General features: G+C 41.1%; 1 protein-coding gene and 1 long non-coding RNA gene across 2 annotated transcripts in view; one reads left to right on the top strand and one right to left on the bottom strand.

The window, feature by feature from the left end:
• Window positions 1-24,798, top strand: part of LOC118145810 (uncharacterized) — a 165,278-nt gene that overhangs the window by 21,737 nt on the left and 118,743 nt on the right. The gene's annotated exons all lie outside the window — the stretch shown is intronic.
• OVCH2 (ovochymase 2) lies at window positions 647-23,401 on the bottom strand. Its single transcript, XM_035265698.3, is given in 17 exon segments — window positions 647-720; window positions 8,275-8,406; window positions 9,232-9,263; window positions 9,265-9,323; window positions 12,358-12,479; window positions 12,859-13,021; window positions 13,740-13,777; window positions 13,780-13,862; window positions 13,983-14,073; window positions 16,039-16,060; window positions 17,497-17,694; window positions 18,376-18,527; window positions 18,765-18,860; window positions 19,206-19,378; window positions 20,715-20,806; window positions 21,567-21,676; window positions 23,314-23,401. Coding segments are annotated over 17 exon segments (1,725 nt in total).

Genomic DNA, 24,798 nt, shown 5'->3' on the forward strand with positions numbered 1-24,798 from the left:
TCCCCTTCTGACTGCCTGTCCTGTAGATTTACCTCCTTATTCAGCCCCAACAATTGTCAAGCCAATTCTGGTGTATTAGTTTGCTAGGGCTGCCATGACAAAGTATCAGAAACTTGGTGGATTAGAACAACAGAAATTTATTGTCTCATAGTTCTGGAGGCTAGAAGTCCAAGATCGAGGTGTCAGCAGGGTTGGCTTTGTCTGAGGGCTGTGATGAGGAGTCTGCTCCAGGCCTCTCCTCTAGCTTCTTTCTGGTGGTTCACTGGCAGTCACTGGTGTACCTTGTCTTGTAGATAATGTATCGCCCCAACCTCTGCCTTCATCATTACACGATGTTCTCCCTGTGTGTATGTCCCTCTGCTTCCAATTTTCTCCTTTTTATAAGGACACTAGTCATATTGGATTAGGACCCAGGCTAATACCCTCATTTTAACTTGATTAACTCTGTATCAATCTTGTCTCTAAATAAGGTCACATTCTGAGGTACTGGAGGTTAGGCCTCCAGTATATTTTTGAGGAAGATGTAATGAAATCTGTATCACCTGCTTCTCTGGTTGAACCCTGGATGATATACTCTGTGTTTATCACTTGGTCACATTCCCCAACACAGCTTACCAGAAACATTGGTTTCTCCATTTGTCCCATCTCATGTCTCCAGAAACATTGACTCATCCTCTGATATGGAGATGTTTACATCTGGGTGTAAGAATGCTGCAATTACTCAGCTCCCACAAAGACGGCCGGGGTTAGAGATTAATCAGAAAACGATTTATGAAGCTATTGTTACAATTCTAGGGCACCTCAGCCAGCTAGACTCTATAGATATCTCAAATGAGGAGTGGACATTTTAACTATAGCATGGCTTTGCCCTCTGCAGTTGCTTAATACTCAATGAGAATGAACAACTTGGTAAGCAGATAACTGGCTTTGTGGGATTTGGAAAGAAGAATCATGGGTGTGAGAACTTGCAAGGAAGCTGGTTAGGTAGTTCAAGTGTTCAGGGTCTGGAATTGGTGAAGATATTTCATATTTTTGTGTCTCTCTTATGCATTGCACACGTGCTTGTGGCCAAGTGTATCTCACCTGATATAATCCTCACTACATTCTTATTAGGCATGCATTGTTTTCCCTTAGTAGGATTGAAAAAATATGAGTCTTAGATGACTCTTTCTTAAGATTACACATTTAGTAATGATCGGCCAGGATTCAGACATGCATACAGTCACTCATTCTTTGTCAATTCCACATATGTGAGTTTACTCACTAAAATTTATTTATAGCTCTAAAAGCAATACTCATGTTGTTCTCATCATCATTCACAGGCACGTGAAGAGTGACAAAAATGTGAGTTGTTAGACACATGTTTCCAGATGAGGTAAAACAAGGCAATGTTTTGCCTTCTTGCTTCAGCTTTCATCCTATAAGCAAGTGTCCTTTTCATGATCTATAGTACCACTTTTTTTTTCTTTTTTCATTTCTGTTCTTTTTATTGGTGACCTCAATGTTTAAAATGGCCCCAAGCATAGTGCTGAAGTGCCACCTAGTGTTGCTAAGTGCCTCAAATAGAAAACACACATTAGATAGCTTCATTCGGTCATAGTGCTGTTGGCCATGCATTTAATGGTCATGAATTCATGGTAATAAATCAACAGTATATATTAAATAGGGTGTCTTTAAGCAGAAACACACATAAAACAAGGTTATGTACTAAGCAGCTGATTAAAATGTACCTTGCAGGCACCAAACTGTACATTTCTCAGAAGCGATGGCTGAGTATTCTCTTATTCAGTGTCCATGGTGACTTGATAGGACATAATTACTGCAGATAGTGAGAACTGACTGCCTCCGTGTGGGGCTCTGAAGACTTATCACAAGGATTAAATTAGAAAGCAAAGAGTTGGTGACTCTATCTTCTTTTTTTTATTTTAATTTATTATTGGATTTTAGGTTTTGGGGTACATGAGCAGAGCATGCAAGACAGTTGCGTAGGAACACACATGGCAGTGTGCTTTTCTTTCCTTCTCCCCTTCACCCACATTTGGCATTTCTCCCCAGGCTATCCCTCCCCACCACCCCCTCCCACCGGCCCTCCCCTTTTCCCCCCAATAGACCCCAGTGTTTAGTACTCCCCTTTCTGTGTCCATGTGTTCTCATTTTTCATCACCCGCCTATGAGTGAGAATATGCGGTGTTTCATTTTCTGTTCTTGTGTCAGTTTGCTGAGGATGACGTTCTCCAGATTCATCCATGTCCCTACAAACGACACAAACTCATTATTTCTGATTGCTGCATAATATTCCATGGTGTATATGTGCCACATTTTTCCAATCCAGTCTATTATCAATGGGCATTTTGGTTGATTCCAGATCTTTGCTATTGTAAACAGTGCTGCAATGAACATTCGTGTACATGTGTCCTTATAGTAGAACGATTTATAGTCTTTTGGATATATACCCAGTAATGGGATTGCTGGGTCAAATGGAATTTCTATTTCTAAGGCCTTGAGGAATCACCACACTGTCTTCCACAATGGTTGAACTAATTTACACTCCCATCAACAGTGTAAAAGTGTTCCTTTTTCTCCACATCCTCTCCAGCATCTGTTGTCTCCAGATTTTTTAATGATCGCCATTCTAACTGGCGTGAGATGGTATCTCAATGTGGTTTTGATTTGCATCTCTCTGATGACCAGTGACGATGAGCATTTTTTCATATGATTGTTGGCCTCATATATGTCTTCTTTCGTAAAGTATCTGTTCATATCCTTTGCCCACTTTTGAATGGGCTTGTTTGTTTTTTTCCTGTAAATCTGCTTGATTTGTTTGTAAATTCTGGATATCAGCCCTTTGTCAGATGGGTAGACTGCGAAAATTTTTTCCCATTCTGTTGGTTGCCGATCCACTCTAGTGACTGTTTCTTTTGCCGTGCAGAAGCTGTGGAGTTTGATTAGGTCCCATTTGTCTATTTTGGCTTTTGTTGCCAATGCTTTTGGTGTTTTGTTCATGAAGTCCTTGCCTACTCCTATGTCCTGAATAGTTTTGCCTAGATTTCCTTCTAGGGTTTTTATGTGCCAGGTCTTATGTTTAAGTCTTTAATCCATCTGGAGTTAATTTTAGTGTAAGGTGTCAGGAAGGGGTCCAATTTCTGCTTTCTGCACATGGCTAGCCAGTTTTCCCAACACCATTTGTTAAACAGGGAATCCTTTCGCCCTTGCTTGTTTTTGTCAGGTTTATCAAAGATTGTATAGTTGTAGATATGTTGTGTTGCCTCCGGTGCCTCTGTTTTGTTCCATTGGTCTATATCTCTGTTTTGGTACCAGTACCATGCTGCTTTGATTATTGTAGCCTTGTAGTATAGTTTGAAATCCGGTAGTGTGATGCCCCCCGCTATGTTCTTTTTGCTTAGAATTGACTTGGCTATGCGGGCTCTCTTTTGGTTCCATATGAAGTTCATGGTGGTTTTTTCCAGTTCTGTGAAGAAAGTCAATGGTAGCTTGATGGGGATAGTGTTGATTCTGTAAATTACTTTGGGCAGTATAGCCATTTTCACGATATTAATTCTACCTAACCATGAACATGGAATGTTTCTCCATCTGTTTGTGTCCTCTCTGATTTCGTTGAGCAGTGGTTTGTAGTTCTCCTTGAAGAGGTCCCTTACGTTCCTTGTGAGTTGTATTCCAAGGTATTTTATTCTTTTTGTAGCAATTGCGAGTGGCAGTTCGTTCTTGATTTGGCTTTCTTTAAGTCTTTTATTGGTGTAGACGAATGCTTGTGATTTTTGCACATTGATTTTATATCCTGAGACTTTGCTGAAGTTGCTTATCAGTTTCAGGAGTTTTTGGGCTGAGGCAATGGGGTCTTCTAGGTATACTATCATGTCATCTGCAAATAGAGACAATTTGGCTTCCACCTTTCCTATTTGAATACCCTTTATTTCTTTTTCTTGCCTGATTGCTCTGGCTAGAACTTCCAGAACTATATTGAATAGGAGTGGTGAAAGAGGGCATCCTTGTCTAGTGCCAGATTTCAAAGGGAATGCTTCCAGTTTTTGCCCATTCAGTATGATATTGGCTGTTGGTTTGTCATAAATAGCTTTTATTACTTTGAGATACGTTCCATCGATCCCGAGTTTATTGAGGGTTTTTAGCATAAAGGGCTGTTGAATTTTGTCGAATGCCTTCTCTGCGTCAATTGAGATAATCATGTGGTTTTTGTTTTTGGTTCTGTTTATGTGGTGAATTACGTTGATAGACTTGCGTATGTTGAACCAGCCTTGCATCCCTGGGATGAATCCTACTTGATCATGGTGAATAAGTTTTTTGATTTGCTGTTGCAATTGGCTTGCCAATATTTTATTGAAGATTTTTGCATCTATGTTCATCATGGATATTGGCCGGAAGTTTTCTTTTCTTGTTGGGTCTCTGCCAGGTTTTGGTATCAGAATGATGTTGGTCTCGTAAAATGATTTGGGAAGTATTCCCTCTTTTTGGATTGTTTGAAATAGTTTTAGAAGGAATAGTACCAGCTCCTCTTTGTGTGTCTGGTAGAATTCGGCTGTGAACCCGTCTGGACCTGGGCTTTTTTAGTGTGGTAGGCTCTTAATTGCTGCCTCGACTTCTGACCTTGTTATTGGTCTATTCATAGTTTCAGCTTCCTCCTGGTTTAGGCTTCGGAGGATGCAGGAGTCCAGGAATTTATCCATTTCTTCCAGGTTTACTAGTTTATGCGCATTGAGTTGTTTGTAATATTCTCTGATGATGGTTTGAATTTCTGTGGAATCTGTGGTGATTTCCCCTTTATCATTTTTTATTGCATCTATTTGGTTGTTCTCTCTTTTATTTTTAATCAATCTGGCTAGTCGTCTGTCTATTTTGTTGATCTTTTCAAAAAACCAGCTCTTGGATTTATTGATTTTTTGAAGGGTTTTTCGTGTCTCAATCTCCTTCAGTTCAGCTCTGATCTTAGTTATTTCTTGTCTTCTGCTGGGTTTTGAGTTTTTTTTTAATCTTGCTCCTCTAGCTCTTTCAATTTTGACGATAGGGTGTCAATTTTGGATCTCTCCATTCTCCTCATATGGGCACTTATTGCTATATACTTTCCTCTAGAGACTGCTTTAAATGTGTCCCAGAGGTTCTGGCACGTTGTGTCTTCGTTCTCATTGGTTTCGAAGAACTTGTTTATTTCTGACTTCATTTCATTGTTTACCCAGTCAACATTCAAGAGCCAGTTGTTCAGTTTCCATGAAGCTGTGCGGTTCTGGGTTTGTTTCTGTGTTCTGAGTTCTAACTTGATTGCGCTATGGTCTGAGAGGCTGTTTGTTATGATTTCAGTTGTTCTGCATTTGTTGAGCAGTGCTTTACTTCCAATTATGTGGTCAATTTTAGAGTAGGTGTGATGTGGTGCTGAGAAGAATGTATATTCTGTGGATTTGGGGTGGAGAGTTCTGTACATGTCTATCAGGTTTGCTTGCTCCAGGTCTGAGTTCAAGCCCTGGATATCCTTGTTGATTTTCTGTCTGGTTGATCTGTCTAGTATTGACAGTGGAGTGTTAAAGTCTCCCACTATTATTGTGTGGGAGTCTAAGTCTCTTTGTAAGTCATTAAGAACTTGCCTTATGTATCTGGGTGCTCCTGCATTGGGTTCATATATGTTTAGGATTGTTAGCTCTTCTTGTTTTATTGATCCTTTTACCATTATGTAATGGCCTTCTTTGTCTCTTTTGATCTTTGTTGCTTTAAAGTCTATTTTATCGGAGATGAGAATTGCAACTCCTGCTTTTTTTTGCTTTCCATTTGCTTGGTAAATCTTCCTCCATCCCTTTATTTTGAGCCTTTTTTTGTGTATTTTTGCATGTGAGATGGGTTTCCTGGATACAGCACACTGATGGGTCTTGGATTTTTATCCAATTTGCCAGTCTGTGTCTTTTGATTGGTGCATTTAGTCCATTTACATTTAGGGTTAATATTGTTATATGTGAATTTGATACTGCCATTTTGATGCTAAATGGCTGTTTTGCCTGATAGTTGTTGTAGATTCTTCATTATGTTGATGCTCTTTAGCATTTAGTGTGATTTTGGAATGGCTGGTACTGGTTGTTCCTTTCTATGTGTAGTGCCTCTTTTAGGAGCTCTTGTAAAGCAGGCCTGGTGGTGACAAAATCTCTGAGTACTTGCTTGTTCGCAAAGGATTTTATTTTTCCTTCACTTCTGAAGCTCAGTTTGGCTGGTTATGAAATTCTGGGTTGAAAGTTCTTTTCTTTAAGAATGTTGAATATTGGCCCCCACTCTCTTCTGGCTTGTAGTGTTTCTGCCGAGAGATCTGCTGTGAGTCTGATGGGCTTCCCTTTGTGGGTAACTCGACCTTTCTCTCTGGCTGCCCTTAGTATTTTCTCCTTTACTTCAACCTTGTTGAATCTGACGATTATGTGCCTTGGGGTTGCTCTTCTTGCAGAATATCTTTGTGGTGTTCTCTGTATTTCCTGCATTTGAGTGTTGGCCTGTCTTGCTAGGTGGGGGAAGTTTTCCTGGATGATGTCCTGAAGAGTATTTTCCAGCTTGGATTCATTCTCTTCGTCCCCTTCTGGTACACCTATCAAACGTAGGTTAGGTCTTTTCACATAGTCCCACATTTCTTGGAGACTTTGTTCATTCCTTTTTGCGCTTTTTTTCTCTAATCTTGGTTTCTCATTTAATTTCATTGAGTTGGTCTTCAACTTCAGATATTCTTTCTTCTGCTTGGTCAATTCGGCTATTGAAACTTGTGCATGTTTCGCGAAGTTCTCATATTGTGTTTTTCAGCTCCTTTAATTCATTCATATTCCTCTCTAAGTTATCCATTCTTGTTATCATTTCCTCATATCTTTTTTTAAGTTCCTTAGTTTCTTTGCATTGATTTAATACATGTTCTTTTAGCTCACAAATGTTTCTCATTATCCACCTTCTGAAGTCTAATTCCGTCATTTCGTCACAGTCATTCTCCGTCCAGCTTTGTTCCCTTGCTGGTGAGGAGTTTTGGTCCTTTCTAGGAGGCGAGGTGTTCTGGTTTCGGGTGTTTTCCTCCTTTTTTCACTGGTTTCTTCCCATCTTTGTGGGTTTATCCGCTTGTCGTCTGCGTAGTTGCTGACTTTTCAATTGGGTCTCTGAGTGGACACCCAGATTGTTGATGATGAAGTATTTCTGTTTCTTGGTTTTCCTTCTACCAGCCTAGCCCTTTGCTGTATGACTGCTGAGCTCCACTCCAGGCCCTGCTTGTCTGGGGTGCAACTCTAGCAGCTGTGGCACAGTGAGGGATGCTACCCGTTTCTTTTTCTGCTATCTTTGTCCCAGGATGATGCCTGCCAAATATCAGTCTTTTGGATATAGAGGGGTCAGGGAGCTGCTTGAGGAGACAGTCTGTTCTTTTTAGGAGCTCAATTTCTGAGCTGTGAGCTCTGTTGTTCATTCAGGGCTGTTAGGCTGCTATGTTTGATTCTGCTGCAACAGAGCTCATTTAAAAAACCCTTTTTTTCTCAAATGCTCTGTGTTGGGGGGTTCGGGCTTTATTTTTCGATGTCTGTTGAGGTGTCCTGCCCAGCTAGGAGGCAGACTAGCCACTGTTTGCCTGCCGAGTCTCCGCCCTGCTGTTGTGTGATTCGCCCTGTTCCTGCAGGCTCTGCTGTGGTCTCCACCATGCCCTGCGGTGGAGTCTCTTCATTGTAGCGTGTTGCCTCGGCAGCGGCAGGCTGGGTCAGCAGTGGGCGTGTATCTCAGTAGGGACGGGTTGCCTCGGCAACGGCTGGGTGCGTCAGCAGTGGGCGTGTATCTCAGTTGGGGCGGGTTGCCTCGGTAGTGGTGGACGCCCCTCCCCCACAGAGCGTCTCAGACCGTCTGCTCGGGATAGTTTGAAATCGCGGTTTTGTTCGTCCCACTGGGTACCCCAAATGCTCTGTCCCTGCAATCCCCTGGGCTGGCCTACTGTCCAAGTCTCTTTCAGTCTCAAGTCCAGCCCTCTCAAGTCTCAGGTTGCCGGTTCAGCAGGGCACCCAGACAAGCGCGCCCTGTGGGGATTGCTGGGTAGGGCCGGCCGCCGCCGCCCCGGCTGCCAGCTTCGCCAGGCAGACTTACTGCCTGGCGTCCCGTGTCTCCCTTACACTTGGGAGTTTCTCCGTTCTGTGGGCAACAAAGATCAGTCTGGAAATGCAACTCCGACTCACCTCTTTGCGGATTCAACGAGAGCTCCAATCCTGGGTTGTTCTCACAGCGCCATCTTGAGTCCTCCCCCCGACTCTATCTTCTAACCTGCTTTAGGAATGAAGGAGACTGTAGCCTGAAAGCCGCTGAAAGTCTCATTCTTATCTGATCAGAAGCTGATGAGCATGATGCTGGAGGAGCTTAGCACAGGGGTGGGGACATCATAGCCACACAACCGAGCTTACTGAAAACCAGCCCAGTCAAGACATTGTCAAGCACTCAGCAGATAGCCATGACATTGGAGAGAAGAAAAAAAGAAAATCGTCCTTCAAATAATTGTTGTGAAATAAGCTTTTCTGATGAATGCCACAATTCATTTTCAAAATAAAGGCAGCCCACTCCTTAAATAGGTAATTAACCCTATGATATTTCAGTTTGGTTTTCTCTCCAGAACACTCTCACCCACAATGCTGTTAAGGGAACTGGTTCAAGACTCCGGACTTGTTTCAGTGGAACTTTCACCTTCTGACTCCTAGTTCCTCATGGGCCTTTCATATCTCCCATTTCAGTGGTTCTTTGTTTTTGTTTTGAGACAGAGTTTCACTCATTACCCAGGCTGGAGTGCAATGGCACGATCTCGGCTCACCCCAACCTCCGCCTCCTGGGTTCAGGCAATTCTCCTGCCTCAGCCTCCTGAGTAGCTGGGATTACAGGCACGCGCCACCATGCCCAGCTAAATTTTTTTTGTATTTTTAGTAGAGACAGGGTTTCACCATGTTGACCAGGATGGTCTCGATCTCTTGACCTCGTGATCCACCCGCCCCGGCCTCCCAAAGTGCTGGGATTACAGGTGTGAGCCACCACACCTGGCCTCAGTGGTTCTTTGATTCTCCCTCTTTATCTTCCCTCCTCTAATAGAAGACAAAAGAGTGATGGTGACACCACAGGGAGGGGTGGAGGTGGTGCAGGAAGATAAAGGAAGATTGATACATATTGTTTTTATTCCCATCTCAAGACTGGGTCCAAATGCAAACCAGAGTGAGCTGAGCCTCACGGGACACAAACCTATTTTCTTCTTCCTTTCTACATCATTGTGCAGTCACATACTCAGAAGTGCAGTCTCCACTTTCTTCTATTTCCAGACTCTGAAATGAAAGCTGAAAAGACAAAAAGTTACATCCAGAGTAAACACTCTGAGTGAATTACCTGACTTTGATTCAGCAGAGAAATTTGGACTGCTCAACTTGTTCTGGAGTAAAACCTTAGATGAGAAAGTTAGTGGGCCTGTGATATAGAATCCCTTTTTTAAGGAAGAGATTCTATACCACAGGCTCTCTAACTTTTAAAACAGCCACCAAATATGGCCTGAATCAAAGGGCAGGAAACTGTGCAAATATTTTAGCTTCCTAGCAGCTCTAAGAGATTAGAAGAGCTACCCCATGGGGATTTTTTTTCACTGGAAGCAACTAGGCACTCAACTACTTGCATATATACAAAATGGCTTCTCTGGACATCTTAGTGTTATTCACTTGGTTCCTGATGTTTCACCTTGAACCTCTAGTTCTCCTGAATCAAGACTGAAATTGGTTGTGCCCCTTGAGACCATGTCTTTCTATCCAGCAGGACATATCTGGCTCCTCTTCTCACCTACTCTGTCCTGTTATCACTAAATTTCCTTGCCTCACTGCAAAATTCTGATAAGGCACAGATATAAGTGATTCTAATTGCTGATATAAAACAAAGTACCATCTGAGCTACTGAAAGTATTTGCATAGGTGGGCTCAGAGTCAAATGTAGTCAACTTTGGGAACTCATTAATGTGCATTAAAAAGAAATCCTTGTATGAGTTAGAGTTGATTTTGGATACTAAGCTTAAATGTAAACCTCAGCAAAATTCTTGAGTAGATTATTTTGCTATGATGAATAATGACCTAGAAAAGAAAGGTGATCACCTGGAATCAACCTAGGTTCACCAAGAATAAATCATGACAAACCTTTTCTCATAGTTTCTATCATCGTGATGCTGATTGGCAGCATAATATTTCATTTATCTCTATCCTTGAGATCTCCATTTTTTGCTATCTTAGAAACTTGGCGGTGAATATCTTCATGCATTTGCTTTTTTTCCTCTCTTATATTATTCCTTGCATGGGCACTTGTTTTGTGTTAAGCAAAGGGAGGAGTAATATCTAGACAGAAGGAACAGTGTGAAGGAGGAACAAAGAAACAATAAAGAGTGAGTTTGGAGCGGTTTGGTGAGCACTAGCCAACGGAATTTGAAGTGAAGAGTGGTGGGAGAAAGGGCTGACGAAATAGGAGTTTGAATTTTCACACAGATGGTGGGGATTCAGTGGGACCTGGACTTCGAGCAAGGTGTAGAAAGGATTGTGTGGATGAAACAAAACTGGAGGCAAATAATTATTAATGGTGAAGGTAGGTTTGGGGAGGGGGCCATGTATCAGAAATAAGATTCATTCAAACATTTATTAAACCCTTTCTGGGATACTTTCTGGGAAGGGGCCCCTTTGTCTCCAGGTCAAGTGGTAAGCACATTGCTATGACTTGTAACACCAATTTTCAAATTACTATCTTAGATGAGTCCTGCAAAATGATTCTGTCACTGGCAGGGTATGAGAACATCACCTCACCGGTGCACCACACTCAAGATTTAATTATTGAGGAGATATTTTTCAATCACTTCTGGCTCTGGCATTTTCAGATTTTCAACTAAATTTCCTCTTCTTCCTCCTCCTGGAAACGTGCTTACAACCTAAATTTTATCCTCCACCACTAACAACAAATTTTTCTTAATACTGCTGAAATTGTGGCCCCAACTCTGTTTAGGTTTGAGGAACTTTTAGAAAGAAATCTATACTAACTGCCTCTGTATCATCTTTTCCTGCTCATTCATAAATCCTGTGTGGTCTTCTTTCTGCCATTAATATCTGACTGAACGTGATATTTCAGATACCATCAATCCCAACTCCTCTCAATTGTTCAGTTTCCAGTCTAATTATTCTGCCTGTTTATGGAGGTGTGGGGTGGGGACTGGACACTTCAGTTTTCAGTTCTCATCTTTTTAAGTTCTAACTTGGTGTGGTATCCAAACAATTGGTTACATCCTTCTGTTTGATTTGGTTTGTGTTTTAAGTTAAAGGATGCATTCTCCAGGCTGTCATAAGAACACATCAGTTTGGTTCTCCTCCCACATCTCAGAGCTCTTTCCATATCTTAACTACATGAGAACGCTGGGGCCTCATCATCCCTCACTCCTCTCCTATTTATTTTCTACTCTCCATTCTCCCAGTAATACACTGTCTTGTTTTCAATTATTATTTTAAGAGGAAGATCTATAAGAAAATGCCTTGCTCCAATCTCACCCTGACTGCAGTCTTACTGCCACCTCCCTGGTGATATCTCTCTGCAGATTGTTCATTAGTATTTAATGGACAAACAACCATAAACATTGCTAATCAAATGTGGGATAAACTCCATTTCAAGACATTCAAAGGCCTCCATACATTGACTTCTGCCTTGCTTTCCACTGCCCGCTCCAGGACACCTAATACCCTCTTAAACCAGCGATTCCCTGAGCCTGTTCTGCACTGGTTCCTCTAGGCTTGCTCCGCCCTCTTTGCTTGAAAGATGCTGATTTGGGCCTGATTGTCTTTGACTGTTTTTATCTCTAATTTACAGTGTGATCTGTGAGCAGTTTAATAAATAAGGAAGAAATGCTTGTTTCTGGGAGGGACTCAGAAAGTCACCAGTACAAAGATTTTTTTTTTTTTTTGAGACGGAGCTTCATTCTTGTCGCCAAGGCTGGAGTGCAGTGGCACGATCTCGGCTCACTGCAACCTCCATCTCCTGGGTTCAAGAAATTCTCCTGCCTCAGTCTCCTGAGTAGCTGGGATTACAGGCGCGTGCCGCGGCACCCGGCTAATTCAATACAAACATCAAAGCAGCACTTTTTTTTAACAAAAAGGAAAAAGCACAGTGTCATCTAGTGGTAAAAGTGTGTAGTTTCACAGGAAACTGGACAGATCAAGTATTTATTGACAGCATTGCATGTCAGATGCTGGGTTCTAGGTAGTGAATAAGTCATATAAAACCCTGATCTCGTGGTGCTTATGTTAGCTAGTTTGTGAATTTGCCATAACTGAGTAAAGACAGCTAAAGTCAGTACCTTAATTAGTGATGTTTAGGGGCTTGAAAAATCCAGTTACAGTTAGCCATGTCACTGTAGTTTTCAGGACAGTTTAGACTCTGTATGAGGCCTTCTTCAAAAAGGACAGTTAAGTAACTGCAACCTGAATCTGAAACATGAGAAAAAGTCCAAACAGATGGCACCATTTAAGTAAAGAAGAATTCTCACTGTTCTCCCTCCTGTCTCCTGAAAATGATGCCTATCAATTGCAGTTTCAGACATCGTCAACAAGAAAAGAGGTAGCGCATGATCCTCCAGAACTCTTCAGGCCTTCTGAACTCACTTGAATGGGCGATCACTACGAGCTAGTGGGGTGAACTCGGGTTGAGGGAGAGACTGCACCCTGTTCTCTAGCTAGCCCGTGCCCCACTCCCATGTGGAGCCAGTTGGGCCTTGGGAGAGGGATCCCTGCCTCTCACCTAATTTCTGTGGAGCCTAGGCTTCTACAGAAGGTGGGGATAGTATGTGATAAAAGTAAATGGTTTTACCAGGAATGTAGTTCAGCTTAAGGGCTTTATAGGTAAGATTAAATCCAGTTGCATAATCTGTGGCATCAGAGATGAATTTCAGCCTTAGAAAATTAGAGCCAGCAAGAATGGATGAAGGGAGGCTTTCTCCACAAAATTTTCCTGCAGGATGAGAAAAAAGATTCTTTGTTCAGCATCTAGAAAATAGTTCCCATTCAATGATTTAAGAAGAACTGAACTTGCCATGATATTTCGGGATTGTCCAATCTCAGTCTTGGCACAATTGACATTTTGAGCCAGAACCTTCTTTGCGTTCTCACTGTCCTGCATCTTTTGTAGAATGTTTAGTAGCATTCCTGACCTCTACCAGTGACAATCCGTGCACCTGTGACAACTGAAAATGCTTCTCAGTCATTGTCAAATGTGTCCTGAAGGTTAGGGGTACAATATCACCCCCAACTGAGAACCACAGAAACGCCATTCCATTTCCGTTTCTTATAAGTAAACTGTTTCCTTCTCATGATTGTCTATTTGTATTTTCCTTCTTAGCTTGATGAGGCAGGGAAAGGTCGTTTTCACAGCTAGGAAAGCAGTGACCTGTCTGGAGGTCCTGAGAGGCCCTGGAGTATATCTAGAGTTTATTCTTCATGGGTTCCAGATCTGGCAAATAGGTCTAGGAAGCCTGGTTTGATGCGAAACAGATTTGGCAAATGAATTGCCCTGTGACCTTGCAGCCATCACCCAGGCTCAGATTTGGTTCCTTCTCACTCCCCATTCTGAGTCTCAAAACTGAAGTCAAGCAGTGTGGCATTTACAGATGGCTCAGTGCCAGACAAGATAACCAGGCCCCATTCAGCCCACTTAGCACTGGTTTCCATTTGACAATGTGAAAATCCACTCACCGATGGGTCTGTTTCTAAAGAATACATTGACAGGTAATGTGGTGTCGAGATTCAACATCTAGGCGGGTAAAATGGAGCAACATATGCATTTCCTCTGGCACCAGCAGGTTCCAGACACACTGTCTGTAGGCAGATCATGGAGAGGGCGTCATTTCTAGACAGAAAATTACTATCACAGTCCAATTAGTGGGCACAGCCAGACTGGAGGTGGGAGTAAGGAGGAGTGCAAGGGGGGTTACTCACTGCTTGCTCTCATAATAAAGGTGGGGGCTTTCTGGTAATTGGAGCTCCCCCTAAGCCCCGCTGACTATGCCATCCTGCTCACTGCACCAGGCTGGGAGAGAAAACCAGAAGAGTCAGGGTGAGCTGTGCAGGCTCACCACAACAACCCCTTCCTCCAGAAGCTGCAAACACCAGAGCCTCTTGGTTCTTCTTTATGTACTCTTTGTTCTTCATGAAATCTTCTTCTGTCCTTGCTTCTACGATGCCTTTTTGGTTCCTTTTAGATACTGCTTGACTTTGAGATTCTATGATTGGTTTTCCTTTCTTAACTCTTCTCTCTCTCTCTTTTTTTTTTTTTTTTTTTTTTTGAGGCAGTGCCTCAGTCTGTCACCCAAGCTGGAGTGCAGTGGCACAATCACAGCTCACTACAGCCTCAACCTCCCAGGCTCAGACAATCCTCCTGCTTCAGTCTCTCAAGTAGCTAAGACCACAGGCTCATGCCACCACCCTCAGCTAATTTTTTAAAGAAATTATTTGCAGAGTCAGAGTCTCACTTTGTTGCCAAGGCTGGTCTTGAACTCCTGGACTCAAACAGTCCTCCCACCTTGGCCTCCCAAATTGCTGTGATTACAGGCATGAGCCACCTCTGGCCCTTTACTCATTTTTGCTGACCTCATACTTTTTCTGTAAGTGCAGGTATTTCCCAGGTTCAAGCATTTGTCCTCATCTGCTCTCTATGATCCCATGGACCAGTTTCATTCATTCATATCCTCCATTTCAGATGTATCTCTACATTTCTGAACTTCAGGCCAGATTTTTATGACAGTTTCTTAGCTATCTCCCTCAGAACTCAATATGCTACAAATAGAATTCCTTGGGTCAGCCAAACTGTACCCACTTCTGATTTTATTATTTTTGTGTGCCCTTTTTTTAGTCTCTTGTGCTCAAAACTTTGGTACTATCTTCTATTCCTCCTTCTTCCTCATAAACTCTCATCTAATTGGCTCCAAATCCTCATTTCTCTTATTTCTATTCCCTCCTTTTCATTTTGTGGATATTGCCTTGGTTCGAGCCTTCATTTCTTGTCTCTCAAACTAATGCAGAATTTCATACGTTCATGCATGAGTCTCCTCCCAACCCAGTTTTTATGCTATTAAAGTATAGCTCAAATCTACTTATCTAATTAATCAGCTTTCTATTACTCAATAATATCCAAACTTTTTTGGCTGGTATTTAAAGTTTCCATAGTTTGATCTCAAGTTATGTTTTATTATTCTACCTCACAAAACATCATCCCATATCCTATACTTTTGCTGCTTTAGTTGACTTAGACCCTACATTTTTTTGGTCTCCATCCTTAATATCCTTCCTTGACCTGGAATATTTTTCTTTACCCATATTTCATTTCCACCTGACAAAATTCTACTCCTCCTTCAAGGCACAGCTTCAAAGATGTCTGTACATCAGAGCTCCCCTGTGAATTTGTTTTTAGCTAGAAGCAGTCTCTCACTCCTCTGAGCTCTCAGGATACTATTTTTCCATATTGCTCTTTGTAGATCTTTCCACAGGTTCAAAGAACCACTGAAGATGTGAGCTAAAGTGTCTTAGAGACCATCGGCCCACACTATATTCTTTATAGATGAGGGCCAGAGTTAGGAAAGGGCTCGCCCAAAGTTACAGAGTGAATTCATTGCAGGATCACAATGTAACACAGGAAATGGGACCCTATATAAGTAGGGACACTTTCAGGACAAGGTGTGTAGCTTACTGACCACATCTGCACTGCCTTGCCCTCTTTCCTTGAGTCTCTGATTCAGCTAGTGTTTGGCAAATGTTGGCTGAATTGAGACAGAGCTCTGGATTGCTAAGAAATGAAATGGGGCGGGGGGCAACTGAGACTTCTGCTGGGCATGGGCTTGCCTGGACTGGCTAGGAGTGGCTATGGGCACTCCAGGTGGTAGTTTTAGACCTACTGAGCATGGAGTGCTCTTGTAGAGGATGCCTTTCGATTCTAAAGGAACTTGAAATGCTAGATGTATTTGTGCTCCTGGTGGAGCAGCCTACAAGGAATACCGACCTCTGGAACTCTTCCTCCAACTCTGGGAAAGAAAAAGAAAGATGCAATCAAAAGCCTTTGGTATCCTGAACAATACTTCAAGAACTTAGCATCTCCTTGGCACCAAAAAGATTTTTAATTCAATATGCAACTAATAAAAATCTAATCTGTGGAAAGAAGGGAAGGGATAAATTGATAAAGTGGGAAAGGGGCCCTGGTGTTTTAAAATGATTAATTCTCTTTATTGAGTGGGCTAATAAGAAACAGTAATTAACGTAAAGGTTTCACAGAGCAAGGGATCATTTTATATAAGAACAGAGGCTAAAGATTTGTTCATAACTACAAAAGAGTTGCTGGGTTAGATAGCTAAAACTTGAACTGAGGGCTCAGATACCTGCCACTGCACCATACACTTGAAAACAAACTCAAATTCTTACTAAACTTAATTTAAATTAACGTCTTTAGAAAAGGATAAAAGCCTTTTTGAGGATGGAAGCCACCAGAAAAGAAAACAATTAGGTCGGATTTGGAGGTAGCAAAGAAGCTATAATTAGCTCACTAGTCAGTCTGTTATGAGTCAGTCCCTCAATGTCTGTCGGGGGTTGGTTTCAGAACCCTTGCAGACACCAAAAATCTGAGGATGCCCAAATGCTTATATTAAATGGCATACCATTTGCATATAACCTAGGCATGTCTTGCCCTATGCAGTACTCTAAATTCTCTAGAGTACTTTTGATAACTAAGACAATGTAAATGCTATGTAAATAGTTGTTACACTGTATTTTTTAAAAAAATTTTATATTTATTATTGTATTGTTATTTTTATTGTTTTTATTTTTCTCCAAATATTTTTGATCCACAGTTGGTTGAATCTGCTGATGTAGAACCTGCAGATGTGGAGGGCTGGCTGCATATAGATCCTAACTTTTTCAGACTTACTATACCTGGATCCATGCCAGGGATTCTCAGTGTCGGTACTAATAACCTTTTGGGTGGAATCATTATTTGTTGTGGGAGACAGTCCCGTACTTTGTAGGATGTTTAGCAGCATCCAAGGCCCCTACCCACTGGACACCAGAGTCACTCCTCACACCTGCCAGTTGTGACAATTAAAAATGTCTCCTGATACTGTCCCTGGAGGCAAGATTGCCCCTGGTTGAGAATTACTGATTGGTTATAGGTTGCTGGATTTTGTTGAGAAGTAAGTGGTGAAAGCATATCATCAACTGAGATAGTTTCAATTAAAGGCCATTTGAGAAGGTCTAGGATGGATGAATTCATTTTTCATTGAATATTTGCATGCTGCTCCACATAACATATTTTACTCTTGTTTTATTTAGACTTGGTAAATCTCACAATCCTTGTGTGCTACACTGAGAACAGAGGTACAGCCTGTCCAGGTGTTCTGATTTGCCAAGACTCTGCTGATGCTCTCTCTGGCCCTAGTGGAATGGCAGCTTCTTAACCTTGTGTGATGGCTTAGTTACCAGTTTGGATGTGTTCACAGATCCAGGGAAGCACTTTACTAAGATCTGTGAAGATCCCAGGGGATCCTTGATCATTTTTCCTCACATTGTTTCTCCAGCCTCGACCACAGCCCAAACCCCAGGAAGTCACACCAGCCAGAGTCCAGGCCCCTTTCTTATTCCGGCACATGAGTGAACCTCCTGAATCTCCCTGCAGAGGGAAAAAGTCTCTGTTAGCATCACTGTCAGTGTCAGTGCCCCAAAGGGCTCCCTTTCTCCCCAAAAGGATCCTGGAGGAGGAACAATGACATCTCCTCACTTCTAATAATTTAGACTCAGAGACCTGGGTCTAAAGATCCCAGCACAATTCCCATATGGTTCTCAAATATCACTGGAATCCAACAATCCCACCTCCCTTTTCCTTATCCACAGCTTTCATCAAAACAGCAGACTTTCTTCTTTCTCTTATCTTACACTGCAGACCCAGAGAAGTCTTGACCAGCAATGAAACTGACCTCAGGTGTTGGTTAGCAGGAAGAATGGAGGCAAAGCATAAAGTTCCCAACATCCACAAACTGGAAACTTCTAAATAGGAAAGAGTCAGCCATCCTTCAGGAATAGGAGAACCCTGAGTTTATTCTTGGCATTATCTCTCTATTATTTGGTCTTATGGAAAAAGCAGAAGACCTCTTTTAAATTACACTTCCTGCTAAAAACAGATTGTTTCCACTGTCCCTTTATTTTGATGTAACCTTCCTTGGTACTACTAACTCTTCTTTCCAGATTCCTGCCTTACCTGGAATCAGTCTTCCTGCAGCCCCTCACCTGAACCTGATAACGAAACCAAGGGAAGGCTTACCTAGGGCCTGACAGCCCCGTTGCTCCCACTCACCTGACACGCATCTCTCCCTCCATCAGGAAAGCCTGTGCAGAGAAAGGTCTTCCCACTGATGGGCCTCTTTAGCATTAACAGAGCTTCCACACACTCCTCATGGGTCAAAATAGGCAGGTTCACTTCCTGCAAGACTTGTGAGAGGATGCCATCTGAAAAACAGAGACGGAAGCTCCAGCAGGAACTCTTTCACCCTTTTTGAGTTAGAGATGCATCATTCGTGTTTGTGTCTCTTGAAAAGACTTGCATTTCTAAGTACAACGTGACATTCTCTATCTTTAAAAATATATGCACAATTGTTTTAAATAATGGATTAAAAATTCCATTTTCTGGTTGCTCACCAGAAAGTTCTGACCTCTGATTAAGAGGAGTGGCACACAAGTTCTTACCTTCAGTCAAGCGGCCCCAGCCTGCAGTTGTACAAATAAAACCAGCCTCAAATTGTTCCCATGGCTCTGGAAGACATATGGGCCCCACAAAATGGCCTGAAGAAAAGAGCAAGGTAAGGCTTATCTTATTCATGGAGAAGAGAACACTATAAGCCACTCACCTGTTGGCATCCAGGTAGTCTCCTAAAGACCTCGTAAGAGTTGTGATAGCTCTGCCTGGCACCTCCGGGGGGTCACTTGTGAGATAAAGAAAACCCTCTCCTGACTCCATGTAATGCTACCTCCAGAACCACAAGCAAAAAGAGTTTCAGGCAGGACTCTTTATCCCAAATCCCTGTCTCAAAGTGCGTGACCAGAACATATACTGCAGGAAATGTGCTGTGGCACAGAGGTTATAGAGAATATAGGGTAGACAATTCAATACAATCCTCAAATATTTACCAAATTGGAAGGCTCCAGCCATCTTCAAAAGGGCAATATCATAGTCCATTGGTTTCTTGATGGAGAAATGTGGATGTATGATGACAGTTTCAATAGCGAGAGTTTGCTCTCCTGGCTCTGTCTGACTTAAGTCATGTTCTCCAGCAGTAACATTCAAAGTTGACAGAATGTTTCTATGGAAAGTAAAGAGTGAAATGAATGAATTTCATTGTGCTTCTCGGTACAGTTGCAATGATTGACAAACTGCCTTCTTTTAAATGATATGGATAATTAATATGGGGTGTGAGGCTGCTGAGTAGAGAGAGTGAGAATAATTCCAACACTATTAGAAAAAAATCCAGTAGCGGACTAGTGAAGAGTGGGTTCATTTATAGCCAAGGGTACAATGAATTTAATATTTTGCAATGTAATTTGAAAATATCTAGAGATGAACATACATTATAATTCAGGAATCTATAGCTAGGGGGGCTTTATTCAGCTACCCTGAGAGGTTGACCTGACCTAATATCATGTGAGATCCTTTAGGAATGATTTGTGATTCCCAGTAAGTATACTACTTCAATGTTAGAGATCCTATGCTTAGTGTATATTATGAAGTACAGACTGCATTATAACTAACTATAATGTTACCTGAAAGGAACTTGGTGGTATGCATTGAGATACATAAAGACTTCAGCTTGCCATCCTTTAAGACCCTTCATTCCCAAAAGTGATTTTATACAAAATTGAAAAAGGCATGTTTTTTCTTGGTAAAGTTCCCTGACTCTTGGCCGAATTAAGTACCTAACTTAACACATAATGTCTATCTTACCTACCACTTGCCACATTGCTGTGAGATGATCAGTTGACTCTTCTTTTAGACTATCAACTCTCTGGGAGCAGAAATCATGTCTTAGTCATTTTGTCATCTTTGGTACTCACTGGTATCTAGCACAAAGTAAACATCCAGAAAACGTTTGCAGACTTGAAAGAGTGACTATGCGGGAACATGATCTTGATTACAGCCTAGTACATACCCAGAACACTGCCAATAATAGAGTATAGGGATCACACAAGAGAGTGAGTAAAGGGAAGTTGTTGGGTTGAGGTCCAGAGAGGCAAGATCAATAGGAAGACAGGGAGCCTACTTTCTATTTTACTGGTCTCCCTTTGTTTTCTTTTATCCATTTCTTCAGATGCATAATGAACAAGGTATTTTTTCACTGAGATTTAAGAAAACTTTCACAAATCTTGCTTTGTAATGCTTTTGTATCTGACTTGTATGCTATTGTTAACTTCCAGTTGTTTTAAGTAAAAGAGAATTTTACCTCTGAAAAGAATATATGTTGTCTACCAAGTGCCATCTGACAATGTCACCAAGCCCCATTTGTGTCATGCAATTAGAATTTCCTCTATTAAAGCAATACTTACCCATCACATAGGTGCATGTTTTAACAGAGTTATTGCTGATAATTCCAAGGACAAGGAAAGCATGGTCTAATCTTCACCCATAGGCTAGGTCTTTCCTACCTTTTTGCAACGCAGTGAGCAGCCGTGATCACCCACTGTGGCGAGACGATGCTTCCTCCACAGATATGCTTCTGCCTTTGTTTCAGAGACACCTAAATTGCAAATACCTTTGAGGGCAAGTTCATGCGCTGGGATCCCCCTAAACATGGTGATGAAGCCTATTCTCAGAATCAGACTTAGAAATCTCACTCATAAATATCGGGAATCATAGACTGTGAAAGGATAAAGCCCACACACTACTGCTCAGAAAGAAGAGTGGTGCTAGCAACTGTATAGATGAGGGGTAGTTAATTTGAGATGATTGGCAGTAAAAATGTCAACAGAGGTAGCAATTAGAAGTGCTGGTATGTATTTATTTATTTTTATAACACTGTTGACCAAAACCGGTTGCTCTAACAATATAAACAGTGTCTGTGAATGAAGATAAAGGAGTATAAGATATAGTAGAGTCCAGCTGAGGAGGTTTGGGACAAAGGCAAGATGAGGGCTGGGGAGCCTTTCAACACATGCTCCAATTTCTCTAAGCCTCTTAGGAAAATGGTTTGGGTCTACCATTTTTATCATATTCCTAACTAACTATTTGACCCCTATAGCTTCTTCAAGCCTATTCTTTATTCTACCTCTCCAATATACTTTCAAATTTTTGCTTATCCTATTTGATTTTAAAATGACTTACTATGTACAAGTAAATAATTTTTTCTTATGACATTCATCACATGCCATTATGACTATTCTGTGTCTTTCAACCCAGCTAAGCTGTAGGCTCCTCAAAGATATAAACTTAACCTTAGAAATATCTATACCCATAATATCTAGCACAGTTCCTGATGCATAGGAGTCCTTGATACTCACCTGCCAGGGATAGGAACCCTTCTCCACTTGGCTTCCTCCAAGAATGCGACTGAAAGTATTAAAGTAATTCCAAGGCTCTACCTTAACCAGACTCTGCCCACAACTGGGAGCTGAGAAAAAAATAAGACAAACATTAAATGATTAGATGTCTTCTAGGACTAAGGACATATCTTCTCTATTTCATCTGTGAAAGGGAGTCTGAGACCATAGTCTATGGTGCCTAGCACACAGTCAGATATCAATAAATCTTTATTGGATTTAATTCTCCTGAAGGATGGAAAGTGACAAGTTGTTTAAGGAGAGTAGAATGAAGTGTCCTGATTCACAAGTCAGTGCTCGATTAGAGGGTTGCCAGGTAATAGAAGAAAAAAATCCTTCCTTTTTATGTAAAAGACTTTATCCCTGAAAAAGTTGTGTTCATTTCTTTGCCCTCAATGGGTTTTCTGACTCCTCAGCCAAGAGATAGGCTAGATTAAAGATGTTTACCACCACCTGGTATCTCAGGGATATGCACATCTGCTGTCCCTCCTGGAGGTCATCCTTTTCCATATTTCAAAGGAGGATTAGAACTAGGCTTGCCTCATAATTACCATGCTTTATTGCCTACCTAGATTTTGTAATTCTTGTTCCCCAGCTTGGAGATCACCTCAACCAGGAAGTCTTCCTTGATTTCCTCAAACTGGGTTTGCCTCTCTCCTGTGTTGTGCAGCACTCTTTCTTTGCCCCTTTTATAGTTCTTGCCATGAAGAATTGTGATAATTAATTATTTGCCACCATCATTGAACTATGAACTACTCAAGGGAAAAAACTTGTCTTATTCACCTTTGTATTTCTAAGGTTTAGCACAATTCTTGGCATAAGTAAGCACTTAGAAATGCTGGATGGATGAACAAACGATTTTTCTTGAGAACATATCTTTAAGAGCATAGCTATTTAGAGCAACATGTTAAAATATTCAAAGCTCTTTCATACAGCTTCTTATTTAATCCTACTCTATGCCTATAAATGAAGCACTGTTATCCCCAAATTACAGATGAGAAAACTAAGAATCAAAGAGATGAAGATGCACAGCCGAATAATGGCAGAACATGGATATAACAATAAGTGTTTTAATCCTGAACCTAGTGCCAGGATGCCATTGGATACAAAGCTTGTTTTCTAACTGTTTTAGTTGAATTAGTCATAAATACTTTAAATACAAAATTTACCATTTCCCAAATTCACTGAAGCAAAGTCAGAAAACATGTTGTTTCTCAGGGTTGGCACAAGTCTGACCATGAAGAAGTCTGCCAAGAACTGTTTTCAGCTTAAGTGAATTGAAGGGGGAAAAAAGTACATTTACAATATACTACAGTGAACATGCTTCATATTTCTCAGCAAGATGATTTTGCAAAAGATTAAAAATTCTTCCAAATCCATGCCGATTTCCACTTTGTTCTATGAATGAAGATGGGATTATGTAATGGGCCCAAGTGAGTGAATAATCTCAGTTCACTTAGTGAAACTAAGTGAAGAAAACAGGGATTGTTCACTTAATTGGAAACATTAGTTGCATTCTATAAATGATTTGCCCCATGTCCTATGCTGATTGCAGGAGATAAATCCAAAATAATTGTTTAAAAACAATTAGATCTCCAAAATATATTTGCTTCTCCTATTTTCCCAAAGGAACATGGAGTGGAGTTGTGATGTCCATTGCCAGCAAAGGTTCAGACAAAAGTAATTATAGAGTTCATTTGAAACTTACCTTTGGGGAGTGAAAGAGTTGCAGATTTACCTTGTTGAAAACAGATTATTCCTAGTAGTAAAATCAGCCTGTTCCTGCTTATAAGCATTTTGAGACTCATAGTTTTTCTCTGAAGTTTTTGAGAGACTAAAGTGAACAAAAATAGGAAGCCTTGAGAGACCAGCAATAAGCCAGTTTAAGACAAGTTTATTCATTAACCAAGACTTGGTGTATTCAACCATGTCCAGCTGATGTTTCTGAATGTAGTGTTTTGCAAATCTCTTTTGCAAGACGTGGAGAAACAACCACAGAAGCAAAGTCTGGATCAAGCAGTATTACATATCCCATTGCATCTGCATCAATTAGTTGATTCCTCCAGAGTGTACCTGGCTAGCAAAGTGGTTAGCATGTAAAGTCTGCATTTGCAAACATTACTTGCTACTTTGTACAGTTTACCACTTTCTATAAGAGGATTGACCATCAAGGTTGTCCTGGTTTGCAAGGGTACACTTCCCTACTTTTTTGCAAACGACCCATCCAAATGTATATAATTTTTGAGTGTAGAGATGGAGTTTTATCATGTTGCCCAGGCTAATCTCGAACTCCTGGGCTCAAGTGATCTGCCTACCTCAGCGTCCCAAAGTGCTGTGATTACAGGTGTGAACCGCCGCACCCGGCCAACATTATAAAATATTTTTATTTATCTTATTTTGCAAAGATAACTCTGTGATTATTATAGCCATATGTTGGTGAAGGAAAGAAGTGGAAAGATATTTGGGTGTTGTACTCAGGAAACCCTGCTATTAGAAAGTCATGTAGGATACTGTCCATTGGGGCATTTGTAGGAGAACTCTGCATTCTCCTATCATTTTTCATATTTATAGAAGGGAAACACTAAATCTCCTTTACTTCTATGCCTGATAGATGTCTAGCAGAGAAAAGTGGCTATGATTACCTGTATATCTTCCTGTTTCCTTAGTGAGTTTTTGGCACATGGTCAGTGTGTGAGAAATATTTATAGGATGGTTAATGCCATCTGTGACCACATAGAAATAAAAAATTTTTCTGTCAACTTTCATAAGTTACCTGCTAAAAATAACAAATGTCAACCCGAAAGCCCCTCCCTTAGTTTCCTTTTGGAAACTTTTGCCTTTGTACAAAAAAAAAACCTATAAAAATACAACACATACAGATAATATAAATGCAAAACAGAGAAGTTGTAAAACCTAAGATTTGTGAGCATTGCATATTTCAGAAACACTAATAAGCCTTATGGAAAAAAGGAAACTCAAACCTCTATTGAGGCTTTATCTACAACTACTGTAATCCTGATGCCAAGCATTTTTGGCTATTGGTATGGGGGTGATATCCCCAAGAGGTAATCAATCGGTGTCTAAGCCATAATCAAAATCTCTATCTTTCTTTGACAACAAGCTCTCTTGAGCTTGAAATTTCTATTGTGTTTTATCAATCACTTTTGAGAGCAACTTGACTAGGGATATGGCC

The sequence above is a fragment of the Callithrix jacchus genome, chromosome 10 (assembly GCF_049354715.1).
Source record: "Callithrix jacchus isolate 240 chromosome 10, calJac240_pri, whole genome shotgun sequence".
NCBI classification, from domain to species: Eukaryota; Metazoa; Chordata; class Mammalia; order Primates; family Cebidae; genus Callithrix; species Callithrix jacchus.